Here is a 14,679-nt window from a genome sequence, read left to right on the forward strand (position 1 = left end):
TATTAAGGCAAAGAGCTGCGCGCAGATGGCATTTGCGGAGCACGTTCCTATGGCATGCCCCGCTGCGCTTGCCCTGCTCTTGTAGCATTCCTGCTTAGGTGTTACGATAAAGTTGTGTGGGCTTTTTTTCCACCTTTAACTGATGGGATCTCCACGACTGCACAGCCGAGGAGGGTGAGCGCTTCGCACTGAGCCGCTGCACGTCACAAGAAGGGCAATATTCTCAAATACGGCAGGGCACGAGCGAAAGGCACACCAAGGAAATTCTGCAGCATGCCCCAGTGCCCTGGGGCAAGGTCAGCACCATCTTGTTGCCCTCGAACCTCGGTACCTCATTTTTGTGTCGAGATGGGACAGCCCGCAATCACAGTGACCGTGTAATTAAATCCTGTCAAATCATCCTGCGTGTGTTTTACCAGGTGAAAGGGAGGAACGATTTTTATTTATTTATTTTTAATAAAGATCTTGTTTATGCTGGGCCAGTTGTTTTTTCGTAGGAAATACCCTGTACTTGTGTTCGGTTCACCTCTCTGTACCTTGGTACTCCACAAACCCTTGCGTTTCCCCACGTGCTATAGATTAGGAAGATGAAGCTGAAGCAGATGCACGCTCCCAGCTCACTGCACAGATTTTAAGGGCAGCTTTTCAGCTGTTCCCTGCCTGCCTTCCTTTTGAGGAGTGCTCCTTGTCCTGTCATCCCCATGTGTGTTGCTGTGAGGAAAACCACGAAGAGCTTCAAGCTGCCGGCCCCTTGCGTGTGCTGGGCAGTGGTGGCTGCACCTTGGCTGTCATCGCTTGATGTTTGTCACTCGCTTCTCGAGAGGCTGTAGCGTCAGTGTTGGTCCTGGTCATGTCCGAAGGTTCAGTAGAAGACTTTTCCCATCTGCTGCTGGGTTGCTCCCTCATTAAGCCACCTTCCCTGATTGTTTCCTTGAGCTTTGCAGCAGAATTTTTGGCAGTAGCGTCTCAGCAATCAAGTGTTAAGGATGCTCCATCATCCGTACCGATTGATTTGTTCTGCCTTTCCTTGGAGTGGCTGAAGGAGCCGTGCTCAGTGGGATCTGCGATGCAGGAGCACCTTGAACGGGCCGTATGTTTTCACCAAGTCAACTTGAGAGTAATACTCGAGCGTAGAAAGCAGCTTTCCAGATCGCCATGTGTTATCTGGCCTCCAGATCCAGCCCGCGGTCGTTCTGCTGCCATGGCAATCGCTGCTCGGATGCTTCCCACCCGGGTGTGATTTTGATGTGGACACATGTCCAGAATCCAAAGCAAATCTTCAAGGAAGAAAGCTAATGCACAAAAGCATTAGCCATTTGAGCTGCAGATGCTTGGTGTGCGAATGAAACCAGCATGTTTTGGGTATTAACACATAAATAATGGCAAAAAATCTTAGAGGTCTGGTAACGCGGCCAACCAGACATCTTTTAATCATGGAGTGATGTCCAGGAGCGTTGAGGCGCTGGTAGAAATGCCTGCTCAGATTACAGCCTTCGCAGAGCTCTGAGTATAAGTGTGTCTGACGGTCAGTTTTCGCTCTGTTGAGTGTTTTTGCAACAAAGTTTGGTCTTGTTTCAGATGTTCATGCTAACAGGTTTATTCTCACGTTAGTTAGACCTGTATGAATCATTTGGCTTGCTGCACTGCTGCTGCAGACGCGTTAGAGCATAAAGGGTGTTCTGTAAACATTGTTCCAGGAAACTTTATCTGCTTGGCTTTCCATCCAGTGGCTTGGACTCGTGCTGGTTTGTGATAAAATGATGCTACAGAAATTGAAATCGGGTCAAGTAAGTTGTCTCATGACTTCTTCTTTCTAATGTCTGGGTTGCTGACTGGCTGCACAGTGTTTGAAGAAGCTGTTGCATCCTCTCCATTAGCCAACAAAAAAGTGGGATACTGAAACTCAAAAATTAACTTTAGTCCGTGTTCTTCCTCACCCTGACTTGCTCCTTGGTCTGATCGGTGTTATTTCTCAGGCATCTATTCCTTAGATGGATATCTTTAAGAAATCATTCTGGGTTCTGTTTGTTCTTTATTTTTCTTGTTTTCCTCTGTAAATGTCCATATCTGGAAGTGTATCAGGAACATCTGGGTCATCCTTCGGGCACCCCCAGTTCGCTGTTCTCTGCTGTGACTCAGTGGCCAGACAGCTCTCTTCTGTCCCTGGCTGCACCCCTGGGTATAAATAAAATGGGCCAGGGCACATGCTGTGACCCACGGAGCAAGTGGCGCACCCAGCTGGTGTCCCCTGTGGCTAAACTTTCTTCTTCAGCCCCCATCCCTTCCCAGGAACAGAGCTGATCACGCCAAAGCCATAGCAGGGAGCCTGTTAACTACTGAGTGGTCTGAACGGTCGCAGACCACTGCTTGTTCCTGTGCCCCAGCCCTGCCGCATTTTCTAGGGCAGGTGAAACCCTGCTGTTATCAAAATAACATTTTCTACTCGTTTTCTACTGCTCCTGTGCAATGCTGTGCTGCTCTTGTAGGGGATCCTCGCGGAGCACTAGGGCTGGACCTACGGGACGCGGTTTCACACGCAGTGTTGAAATCCCACTGGGACCTGGCTTGTGTCGTGGTCTGGCTGCTTTAAGTGTGACTGGTCTCAGAGAAAGCAGCCCGTGGGGCAGCACGGGGACCACGTTTCAAACTTCTCACTCTTCCTCTCCGCTGCCTGGGCAGTGCCAGGTGCCTGGAGAAGGCGGCTGGGCTCAGAGGGGAGCCACTCGGAGCCACGTGCCATCGCTCAGCGCCTGCGAGGGACAGAGCAGGGAACGAGCCTGGGATGCCCAAGGGGTGAGGAGGAGGAGGAGGAGGAGGAGGAGGAGGAGATGTGCGACGTGGCTCAGCCCGTGGTACAGCCACCCGACCAGGCATGCTGGCAGAGCCGGCACGGGGAGGTACCATAGGGTGGGAACGGGCAGCCAAGGGAAGCGATGGGAAAGCGGGTGGAAAACCGTGGGCAGGAAGCCACTTCAAACTGAACTGGAAACCAGTGTTTACTGCAGTTGCAGGAACCTCTTATAGCTTTGTTTGTGATGAAGGGACTACAGCCCCATAGAAAACAGGGTTAGGAGGGACAGAGCTCGGCCTGTCCACGTTCCCAGGGGCGCCAGCAGCATACCTGTGCCGTTCCAGGCAGCTTTGTGCCGTGTGCTCGCAGACTTCCACCGACGGGGACGCTGAGATGCTGCCTAACGGAGCTGCAACTGGTGGTCAGATAAAAACATCCTGACCTTGGGGAGCTGTTAGCATTTTGGTTTGCTTTTTGTGGGGATTTTTTTGGTTGGTTGTTTTTTTTTTCCAAGGAGTTGTGTTTTTTTTTTAATGACCCCAAATTGCTGAGGTTACTCTTGCAGTTCAGTAGAAACAAAATCTTTGCAGCAGACGTCCCCAAACATATTTGGGTTCAGATCGGTGGCTGGCAGCTGGTCTGGAGCTATTTTAGCCTGAAACAAATGAGGAGGAAGGAAGACGGCACAAAGAGTCTTAACTCTGACAGCCCAGGGTGCTCAGCGTGGTACAGACAGCTCAGCATACCCAGAGCAGCCCTGATGGCTTTTCCATGCGAGCGCTCCCCGCGGCTGGAGCAGTGTCAGGGGAATGCTATGTGGCTGCAGGACGGAGGTGTTCAGCAGGCTTCGTCAGCGCATGCTTTGTGCCAAGACATGGGCAGGTTGGTTTGAGGCAGCTGGATCCTGGCTTCTCCCCTAATTGGTATTTAAACACCTGATGATAACACCTGGAAGCATCCCAGGGGAGCGTTTGCAGGGGCAAGGCAGAAGCTGTTGCCTGCAGACCTGTGGCATTCTCATACTGAAGAGATTTGGGAGCAGCGATCTTCTTTCTCCTCTTGGGTCACTTGGCCGTTCAGCTTTTGTTGCCTCATGTCTGGAGAGCTTTGCCTAAGCTCACATCGCTTTGCAAAATGAAATTTTTCACCAATAAAATTTGATCCCTTAGAAAAAGAAGGAAAAATAAGAGCAACGAGCCCAGGTTTCTGAATTGTGGCCTTTACTAAATTAAAATACAATCCAGCCTGACGTTTTACATGGAGAGCTTTATCCCCCAGAGACCGTGGTAATAAACTGCAGCTGCTGCAAAGCCAACGGGCCACGTGAGGGAGGTGCGGGAACTGAGGCACGGGCTGGCAAGCGCACAAACGTTGTAAGGCTGCAAAATGTTTCGATATGTTTGGGGTTGCGGGAGATGCGGTCGTCAGTCCGCCGCAGCCATGTGTATTTGTTTCTGATTAAATGTGCATTATCCATGCTGTAAACGATGCGATCTGTTTCAGCCAGCTGCCAAAGCCACTATTTCATCTTGGAGGATCTTCTAATATTATGCTTCAGTAATGGCAGTTTTTATTAAGCAAAGTTTATTGATTTATAGCTTGTGAAAACATACTTTGCGTTGGGCTTTGGGGAGCTGGAGGTTAGATGGAGGTGGTTTGGCTACGCTGGATTATTAATCATATCAATGGGATTTTGTAATCCTTGCATTTGCACAAACGCAAGCGTTAGCTGGAAGGCAGCAGGATCCATCAGCTCCGCTGTAGCTAGCATGAAGCTGGAGCAAACCACAGCTCTCAGGTCAGCAGAGCAGCTTTCCAAGGGAGGCAATGACCTCAGAAAAAAAAAAAAGTAACAAAAGCAGTGTTCAGAACAGATCTTGTAACCATTCTGCACCCAGTGGAAAACTTTCCAAGCTCATTGCCCCTGCCGATAGCCGGCTGGACAGGCGCATCGAGGGGAGCCCCGCCGGGAGCTGCACCCGGCCGAGACGGGGCTGGGGTCTGCGCGTGGAGCCGGCAGCCGCCCTCGTCACCTTTCCTCCTTCCAGCTCGCCTCTTGCACAGCTCCAGGGAGACTTGGAGCCGCAGCAGCAGCACGGGGCACCGGAGAGGTTGTCCCTGCAGCTGCCGTGCCAAGTGCCCGCACCAGCACAGCCACGGAACCGCAGGAACCTGGCAGCTGCTCGGCACCCAGCTTCCTGCAGCATCCCTGGTGGCTTTGCGTCTAAATGGGAAAGAAGCGACCCCACAAGCAGCTGGCTTTGTTTTGTATTTGTTTTCTAAAACAAACAGGAGGACAGTTGCCAACGCAATAACAAAATTGGAGAGGTTCATAAAACTTCCTCTCTTGATTAAGAAGGGGGAGGAGAGCAGGGCTGGAGCTGCGCTCTAGGATCTTTTTAAATGGTGGTTGGTTAGGCAGGGGTGTTGATCAGGATCTCTGAAACAAAACACACCAAACTAAATGCCTTGAGAACTGTCTTAAAATAGTGCAGATCTTCCTGAGGTTGGCCAATTGGAGATAAAGCAGAAAATGTTCCCAAAGCATCCCAAAGCATCTATTTCCTTTTTTTTTTTTTTTTTTGAAAAAATGTAAATAGTAGACTTTCTCTCCCTTTTGCTGGGTCAGATCCTAGCCACAGAGGAATGCAATTGGAAGCAATTAGGCCAATTTCTGACTTGGCAAGAGAAGTGGCTGATCCCCCTCTTGGCGCTGCGTTTCAGGGCTTCATTTTATCTAAACCTTCCATGAGGAACTTGGTTTTAATTATACTTTCCTGAACAACAGCTGTAATAGTTTCTGAGCTGCGAAGGGAAGGCTCCTGCCTTCCACAGTCCGAGCGTGTTTCTAAAATCAAGTCCCTGGGGCGCTCCTGGCGCTTTGCAGCATCGCAGGGGTCCGGAGGAGTAAAGCCACGGCCGGTGCCTGGCTTTTCCTCGTCCCTGGAGTGGCCGGCGTGAGAGCAGGGGGCAGGAGAAGGTGGCTTGTGCAGGGGAAATCAGCCTGGTATGATGCCGTTTGTCTCTCAGGTCCTATCTCACATATCCTGTGTTTTGCCAGCCCAGCTTGGCCGAGTCAGCTCTGACCCTGTCTGGGAGGCTTGCAAAAATAGCCAGCCCCCCTTGCTGCCCTCTGCCACCCCCTAGCCTGCCTGAACGTGCTGCCCACCAGGGCATGGCCGGGAGGGAAGAAGAGGAGACCTAGCAGGTGAATGAATGGCAAGTCTGGGGGAGACATGGGACCCCCAGCCTCCCTCCACGAGAGGTCCAGGAGCGAGGGGTTACCAGAAACGAGAGGCACGCCCACGAGCTTTCTGTGCTTTTAAATTTCCCTTTAGAAGGCTTCCACGTGCGGGGCTCGGTGCTCTCAGCAGGGCGCCGGGGCCTGGGCTCAGCGCTGGCTGCCGGGAAGGGAAGGCGTGCTGCTTTCCGAACCAGGGCAGCCGCTTCTGGCTCCTTACCGCTCCCCGGGGTCCTCCTCCCCCCCACACCCTGAAACGCTGTGACCCTGTTTAGGTTGTGAGAAGGATAATTTCACAAGCCCATGCTTCCGTGGCTGCAGTTTCTAGTCAAACTTCTGATCCCGAGGGAAATAAAGCAGTCCGGGCAACGCTGACAGCACAGTTCCAGATTTGCCAGGAAAAAGAAACAAAACAAAAAGCGCTGCGTTCCTACGGGTGGTGCAGCTGTTTCTCAGCATCCCTTCCTTAACCTTATAGCAGGTTGTACGGTGTTCATTCAAGAATAATCAGGAAGAGAAAGCCCCTTCTTGCGGCGTGTGAGTAAGCGCACGTTTGTCCTTTGGTGGTCTTGGCTCCAGTTTCCCTTTGTTTACCCCAACTTCTATTTCAAGAAACGATGGAGGGAGAGCTTTGCCCTTCACCTTCTGACTCTGACCTCAGAGTTTGAAGCTCTGGGACAGGATCTCCAAGCAGATGCATCCTTCTTCACTGCTTACATACACCACACAGTAAGAGAGCTGATTCTGCAGAAGTTGAAGTGGCATATTTAGTGGTTTTAAAGAAGGGGCAGTAAATGGAGGAGCAGCGATCGCAGAGACGACAGTGCAGGTGCAGCTGGAAGCACAGCAAAGGTTTCCAAGGGCGCTGTGGCCAGCAGCAGGGCAGAACCGGGCTGGAAGGAAGCTGCTTTCTGTTGGAAATGTCGCCGATGTGATGTCCCAGTGGCCTCTGAGAACGTTTGTCTGTCTTTGAGCAAATAACAGGGGTGTCTCAGCTAAGCACATACTCCAATGTTTGCATGCAGAGCTTACAGTTCCCCTGTCAGGTACCTCTCCAGCAGCACAAGCGCGTCCCAAGTGCACAAGATTTCGGTCATCGTTTTGTTTAACTCATTTCCTCAGGCTTCAAAGCCTGTCTTTGTGCTCAGAACTGCTGCTTTTCATGTCACCCCTTTTACTTGGAGCCTTTTCTGTAGCTGAAAAGTGGAACTGTTTTGTTTTCTTTTTTCTCACTCAGGCTTTTTTTTTTCCCCTCTTCTATCATTATTTTTAAAAATGAACAGGATAAGCTCCTCCTTGCAATACCAGCACTGGCCTTTGTGCAAAACTCAAGAAAATATTGAGCCAGAAACTGGTTTAAAATAAAATAAATATCCCTTCCTTCCCTGAAGGTAACAGCAAGCAGAGGAATGATCTGCTAATGAAAACTGTTTTGCACCTTCCATTATAGCAGGGCTATTTCCAGCAGCAGCTATAATGTCTTGTTCCCAGACCCAGGCTTCATCCAGTTCCTCTCAGCTTAATCATCCTTGTCACAAAAATACCACTTAACTGAAACAACATGGTGAGAGGCACCCGAAAATTGAAGGGTGAGGGAAGGACGGGCTTTTCCCAAGCAGTGTGACTGCAAACATTTCCCACAACTCGGCGCCGTGCAATGCCCAGGGACAGGGGAGAGGATCCTGTAGGATCCTGCAGGTCACAGGCCACCACGAGACAGCAACTTGTTTCCACCCAGCTCAGCTGGCTCTTGGAACCTGTCACCGCAGGATGCTGGGGGTACCCAAAGCTTTAAATGAGCCCAACATGAGACAAATTCCTGGAAGGAGAAAGCACTGAGCACGAAGAAAAATCCAGCTTTTGGCTCAAGAAGCCCCAGAGGTGCCCTGTGCTGGGGTGGAGAGTGTAGGAGGGAAGACGCGACGTGCTCGTCCTGGCACTGGCAGGAGCTGGGTCCCCTGGTCCTGACTGGTGTCTCCCTCCCCGTGGAGAGACATGGACAGTTGCAACCTGAAATAATTCTTCCCACTGTCCATCACAGGGAGGTTTTCCAATACAATAAACTAGACTCTGGTTTGTTATTTTTTTCCTTTGGTGTTCCTAGCAGCTATTTAAAATTATTCCTGTCTTACCCCACCCCTCCTTAGCAGAAGCACACCCCTGCTCTCTCTACCTCTGGAGATTATTTGTTTCTTTGGGGGAAAAAAAGACAAAAATGACGTTTTCCTCCTGCTGGAAGTGCACAGACTTGCTTGGTAACCTGCTCAGGTTTTGCTTTTATTGCTTGGTTTTCACATTGCCTTGCCCTGCCACGTGTGGACTTTCCCAGCACTGTTCAAATACATTAGCAGGTGTGTTTGTTGAAATAAATGCAAGCTTGATATTAAGTGGATTACTTGTCGAGCCGTCTGTCATTGTAAGGGGAGTTGTCACTGAAAGGGATTAGCATAAAGTGCACAAATAACTTCCAGCAAGAGCCTTGTTAATCACTTCCTAATTCCCCCTCCCACCGAACTGCGGAGCCTGGGTCACTGGGCCGAAATTTCAGGGGAGCTGCCAGGCCGCAGGCTGGGGCAACGTCTTAACGAGGCAAGTGTAAGGAGCTCTGCTGACAAAAGACCCCAGAGACCTTCGCCAACACATTTGTGGCTGAAAACTGGAATCTTTCTAACGATACCGAGCACAAGAGGTCGGTCGTATGGTGACTGCTTCTCAGCGTGTAGAGGCTCTGAGCTTCATTTGGGAGCACGGCTGTTTGTGTCTGTTTTTGGTGGACGTCCCTGGGACAGTGGCAGGCAGGAGCATCGCCTGTGTGGTGCAACGAAAACTTGTGCTTTCCAGCATGGAGAGGGGTTAGAGCCAGTAAAGGAGTCCGGGGCTGGGCCCGCTGCCATGGCTCAGGACCTGTGCCAGCACCCGGACCGGCTGCTACAGCTCTAGGGAGGGCGTGCTAATTAACAGCAGGGTTTGTGCATCCCTTTTGAGCTTTGGATTTAGCAGCTTCAGCTTGAATGTGCTTGAATGAGGCTTCGAACGTGCCAGGCTGCTTCAGTTCGCAGCCTTCATGCGGCTCAAACCGCGGTGTCCCAGGGAGGGCTGCCCTCCAGGCGGCCATGATGGCAGGCTCTGTTGGGAGGCTCCTTCCTGGAATCCGGGATCGGGGTTGCATTAGGGTAGGATGAATTAAAAGTGGGATGACTTGGAGCACACGATGTGTCACCACGTCCCTGCGTCCTGACAAGCAGCGGCAGCTCTGGGGGCAGGCCGAGCGCAGAGCTTGTTGCTCTGGACTTGCCCTTGCAGCCCTCTGGCTGTGGTCATGGCCTTGCGGCCACGAAGGCCAACGGTGACCTGGGCTGCATTGGGAAGTGTTGCCAGCAGGTCAAGGGAGGTGATCCTGCCCTCTGCTCGACCCTGGTGAGGCCCCACCTGGAGCATTGTGCCCAGTACTGGGCTCCCCAGGACACGAGGGACACGGAGCGAGTCCTGAGGAGGGTGCTGAGGTGACCAGGGCCTGGGGCACCCCGGTACAGGCTGAGAGAGCTGGGGCTGCTCAGCCTGGAGGAGAGAAGGCTGAGGGGAGACCCATCCGTGTGTATAAATGTCTGAGGGCAGGGTGTTGGCAGGATGGAGCCAGTCTCTGCGGTTGTGCCCAGCGACAGGACGAGAGGCAGCGGGCACAAACTGAAGCCCAGGAGGTTCCGGCTCAATATGAGGGGCACCTCTGTGCTGTGAGGTGACAGCACTGGGACAGGATGCCCAGAGGCTGTGGGGTCTCCTTCCCTGGAGATATCCAAAACCTGCCTGGCTGCCATCCTGCGCAGCGTGCTCGGGGTGACCCTGCTGGGCAGGGGGCTGGACCAGGTGATCCCCAGACCCCTTCCCACCTCGGCCGTTCTCTGATCGCAGAGCTTCCAGGGTCCCAATTCTCCACTTCTCCACCCTCCCTGTCCGTCCCCGACACCTGCCCGGCCATCGGAGGCATTGGTGGGTGCGGGAGCGGGTCTGCGGCCTTCGTGCTGGGGGACAGACAGGCAGCAAGTGGCCACCCGGCATGGCGTTGTCTGCTGGGCTTAGTGGTGTTTTTAAACAGCACAGAGTACAACACAAGCACGTCTGGGCACTAAAAGCCTGACCCCTCTCCTCCATTGTAATGTCCTTCTTCTTGTGTTCACTTATTAAAAAGGCTGTAGGGAAATAGCTGGTAGCACTGGCAGATGGTTTGTGCTCGCTTGCAGAAACGGCACTGCTAATAACACTGGTAGCGGGACGTCAGGCTCAATTTCCAGTTCAAGAGACTGAAAAAGCATCAGACTGCACCTTCAGTTTGAGTAAACATCTGCCAGACGGAGAAACTTGCAGGAAGGAAGCGCTAGATGAGAGTGGCGCATCCTGCAGGACACCTGTGCTATTGCTGTTTGGCTTTGGCATTTGGAGGAGAAAGCTGACCAGTCCAGAAAACCCCGTTAAAACTGCGGTTTACCACAACCAGGCCCTGTAGGATATTACAGTGCCAAGCAAAACTCTTCTGTAACCTCCCCTGTGCATTAGTTGGCCCAGGTCATTTTTAGTGTATGAGCAACGACAGAGCTGAGAGCTGCACCGCAGCGACTGGGATGTCGATGGGGAAAGAAGAACCTGAGGCACGCTACGACCAGTGTGCCGAATGTTTCGGCTGCCGAGGGCTCCTCTCCCTTCCTCGGGCAGCTCTGCTGTGTTCCCCTCGCTGTAGTGAAGCTCTCCTTTGTAGGAGAGGTGTCTGCTCGTGGAGAAAAAACGGTTTGTGGTTTTCAGACATCCACCGTGAATACGCAGAGAGCTCAGTGCATCTGGTCCATTAATCACTCTCACCCGCACCGTGCATAGGACAGTGGTCAAAATCAAGAAGAATAATTTGATTTAAAAAGGAAACAATAGATTAGTTTTGGTCCAAGGAATGGATTTCAATTCTGGGAACTAGGATTTAAAGATCAAGGTTCAGTAGTTTTTAGGTTAAGGAAAGAAATTAAATCTGAAGTACTTCAGAGCAGCAGAAGCAATTGAAAAGATTCAGGCAGGAATTGGTGAATTGCAGTTTGGGCGTGGGAGGTAGCACTGTGTAGCTTGTAGTGAGCTTGCTGCTTGTGTCAGAGGTAGGAAACCGCTGCTACGTGGCAGCTCCACGATTCTTGAATTGAACTGTTAATTCCTGTGGTTACTAATTCCATTTTTCTTTCTTTTTTTCCCTTCTCCCTTCAGCATGAAAGACTTTCCAGGTAAGAGTTTTGTTTCTTGGATTTTTTTTTCTATTTAATATTTATCAGTGGTCCTTTTTTCTATGGCTTCAGGGGTTCCCAGTACTTCAAACCAATAGCATAAGCTGAAACTGCTACTGGCCATTGAGTACTTACCTTAGCAGAACTGTTGAGCCAGCTTGCTTCCAGCCTTTTCTCCCCAAATTACTTACCAAATACTCTGTAGAGAGACAAACCCTCTGTGCCCCATTAGCAATGGAGCCCATTCCCACCATGCAGATGGGAGATGCATGGGAAGTTACTGCCCTGTTGGGGTTCGGGCTGATACCCACTGGACTTTTCCCAGTTGTTTCAGTGCTGGTGCTCCCTGCCCTCGGGCGCTGCGCTGCGGCAGGAGCGTGTTCAGCAGTCCCAGTGCCTGTGCACGGCCTCGAGTCCCAGCGTGGCAGGCTCAGACAGGCAGTCCTGACGTGGTCGCTGCGCCATGGTGCTAGATCCTCTTTGCATTTTAGGTTGGAAGCAGCTACAAACCCTACTACTGCCAGTGACTCCTCCTCCTACAGCGATCGTGCCTCCAGCCGCTCCAGTGCCTACACCCGGAGGGAGAACCGGTTAGCTGCCCTCAGCAGCAGAGCAGAAGAGGAGAGTAACAGGGACTATAAAAAGGTAGGATATTTAGATGAATTATTGTCAATGCATGCACCTTAGAAGCTGCCTGCTGCTGCAGAAACCTGCACTGAGAGTCCTTCGGCAAGAAAGAGCAAAATAATTTCTTTTCATTTTCTGTTTCCATTGCCTTTGGAAATGACTCTAGCCTTTTTCAAATGCAGCAGCTCCTCAGAGGGTCGAAAAAGGACAAGGGGTGAAAGGACACCTTGCGAAGTCAGATATCTGGGAAGGGGGAGTGAGGAATGAGGCTAGAGAAATGTTGGGAGGGGTGTGTGAAGGAGCAAGAAAAGATGTTGCCAAGCACTGCCAACATGACCCAAGTATGCATACCCAACAGAATTATTTTTTGCTGCTCTAACACTCCAGAATTTTTTTTTCTGAAACTTTCAACATAATCCTTGAAAGCTAATAGTATGGACTGCCATGGCTTCAGGGTTTATATACACATCTAGTATCAATGCACAGACCGTATGAAAAGAAATCAGTTCAAGATGACCCAAATTGTGAAATAAAAAGTATGAAATAAAAAGTATCTGAAAAGCCTTTGACAGTAAGCAGCACTCCACTCTTCATGAACACAGCTGTCCAGAAGAGGCAGGCAGTATGCCCAGTTCGTCCTCGTACAGGGATGGAAATCCTGTGGGTTTGAAGGAAGTCAAGCAAAAAATCCATTTTCATGTGCCCTAAAATTCTGTTCCTTTCTCCTCCTCACTGAAGTAAAAGCACAGAAGAGCAAGCAGGGTGTGTTGTGCTGAGAAGCACAACAGGATCATAGGTTTAGATACATCCGTGCATGCGTAACTTAGTACTTTATTATGCTTGGTGGTTTATCTAAATTAAAAGCACCGCTTTTCTTTGCCTCTTGGCTTGTGTGTGTGAGCACCCTACAAAATTAACCAGCTGTTTTCCTGTTCCACATGATTTGTGAAAACACAAGCAGAGCATCCCAAGTAGACCTGTTTGCCCTTCCAATATACCAACATGGGAGAGCGATGCAAACCCCGCAGCTGCCTCTGCTCAGTGCTAGGACTCAAGGAGTGGTGTGGCGGAGCTGGGTCTGTGCACTAGCTGAAGAGCAGCCTGGTTAATTGAAATATTTGGTTTCATATTTCAGTTATATGAAAGTGCCCTGTCTGAAAATCAAAAGCTGAAGTCAAAACTGCAAGAAGCCCAGCTTGAGTTGGCCGACATCAAATCTAAGTTGGAAAAAGCAGCCCAGGTAAGGCAGAAACCAACTCCTAGACTGGAGGAACTGAGCACTGGCGCATGACAAGCCACCACATGTTTCAGTGCAGGGATGGATTTGTTTAGCTCGTGGGAGGGAAGGTTCTACAGAGGGGATTTGTATATTTTGCAGAAATAAGTGTGGTGCGAGTGATTCTCTAAGGACTGCTTCTTTGGGCAAGTGCTTCTGTAGGCTATCTAGGCCTTTGTACAGCATCCTATGAAATCCTCTCAGTTTTAATAGCTTTCTATTTTTAATTTACATGGCAGAAACAGGAGAAAACTTCTGACCGGTCTAGCATGCTGGAGATGGAGAAAAGGGTATGTGTCTCTGCTTTCTTCTGAGTCGCGATCTTTGCCTTGAATTGCTCTACAGGGCATAGCAATTTCTTGAAGGAAAGTGTAAATTAAAAGATAAGTTATATTTTTGCCTTGCAGAGCAGTTCACAGGGATAATTGTGTTCTGACCTTTTCAATGTCTGAGACTTCTCTGCTCTCTTTGCAGATCAGCCATGTTCTGGTTTCATTCTTTTGTTACAGGAAGCTACAGACCAACAAATAGTATTGCATGGTCCTACGGGGCTGTTGGTCCATTATACTTTAAAATATTATTGTTCCTTGTAAATAAAGTTTCAGGGTGGAGAGGGGAAAAAAGCACAACACCAGCTGGGTGTCCGTCTCGCTTGAAATCTGAATGTCTGAATGCTCCTTCCTCCTAACTGAGCAGTCAGATTTATTGCAGCAAGCTAAGCTGACCTTGCAGTGTGTGGCAGTCTCTGCCCTAAATGACCTTCAGCCAGGTCAGAAGGGACTCGGGGAGGTCCGTAGTCCAACCTCCAGGCACAGTCAATGCTGAATTTGAACTACCTTCCTCGGGACTTTGTCCTGTCATTTCATGAAGATTTGTAAGTGTTGAGGTTCCACAGCTGTGGCCCCTTGTTCCGGTGCTTAAATATCCTCAGAGTGAACTTTTTGTCTTGTATCTAGTCAGAACCTCCCCTGCCTCAACTGATGGCCATTATCTTGCATCCTCCCACCACAGACCTTAATGGTTAATTAAAGTTAGAGCCAGCCATCACTGTCATCTGAACTAGCAGCTGGGGGAAGTCATGACATGGGTGGAGCTTTGCTTTTGTTAAAAAAACAAATGTGGCAGTGAGAGCATTGCCCTGAGCAGGACATCTCCAACCATGGAGAGCTCACCCCCGCATCCCATCTTCCAGCCATATAGGGTGCTTCCAAGATGGGGCAACATTCTGCGTTGTTTTTGTTGCATTACGATCACAGCAGGCACAAATGCAGGTTTCTGACAGAGAGAAAAGAGTGTTGCTCAGTGAGGGTGGCATTAACTGCTTCAGGACAGCTTCTGCGTTTTGTGTACCCATGTAGTGGTTGGTTCCCAGAATCTGCTGTAGCAGTCAGTCAGTTTTGCAGCTCTAAAGTCCTAAATTTATCTGGGAGAAGCAGGATTTCCAGACACCTTTCCCTGGTCACTGTTTGCTATTTGGTGGGCTCGGTGG

General features: G+C 50.3%; 1 protein-coding gene across 2 annotated transcripts in view; it reads left to right on the top strand.

Moving 5' to 3' along the window:
* The window catches only part of PPP1R12B (protein phosphatase 1 regulatory subunit 12B), a 117,021-nt gene that overhangs the window by 91,781 nt on the left and 10,561 nt on the right, over positions 1–14,679 (top strand). For both annotated transcript variants that reach the window (XM_035561615.2, XM_035561614.2), the window contains 4 exons: positions 11,271–11,287; positions 11,779–11,932; positions 13,050–13,154; positions 13,430–13,480. In XM_035561615.2, coding sequence (XP_035417508.1) covers positions 11,271–11,287; positions 11,779–11,932; positions 13,050–13,154; positions 13,430–13,480 — 327 coding nt within the window. The remainder of the gene's footprint in view (positions 1–11,270; positions 11,288–11,778; positions 11,933–13,049; positions 13,155–13,429; positions 13,481–14,679) is intronic.

This window comes from Cygnus atratus, chromosome 24, assembly GCF_013377495.2.
Source record: "Cygnus atratus isolate AKBS03 ecotype Queensland, Australia chromosome 24, CAtr_DNAZoo_HiC_assembly, whole genome shotgun sequence".
Classification (NCBI taxonomy): Eukaryota; Metazoa; Chordata; class Aves; order Anseriformes; family Anatidae; genus Cygnus; species Cygnus atratus.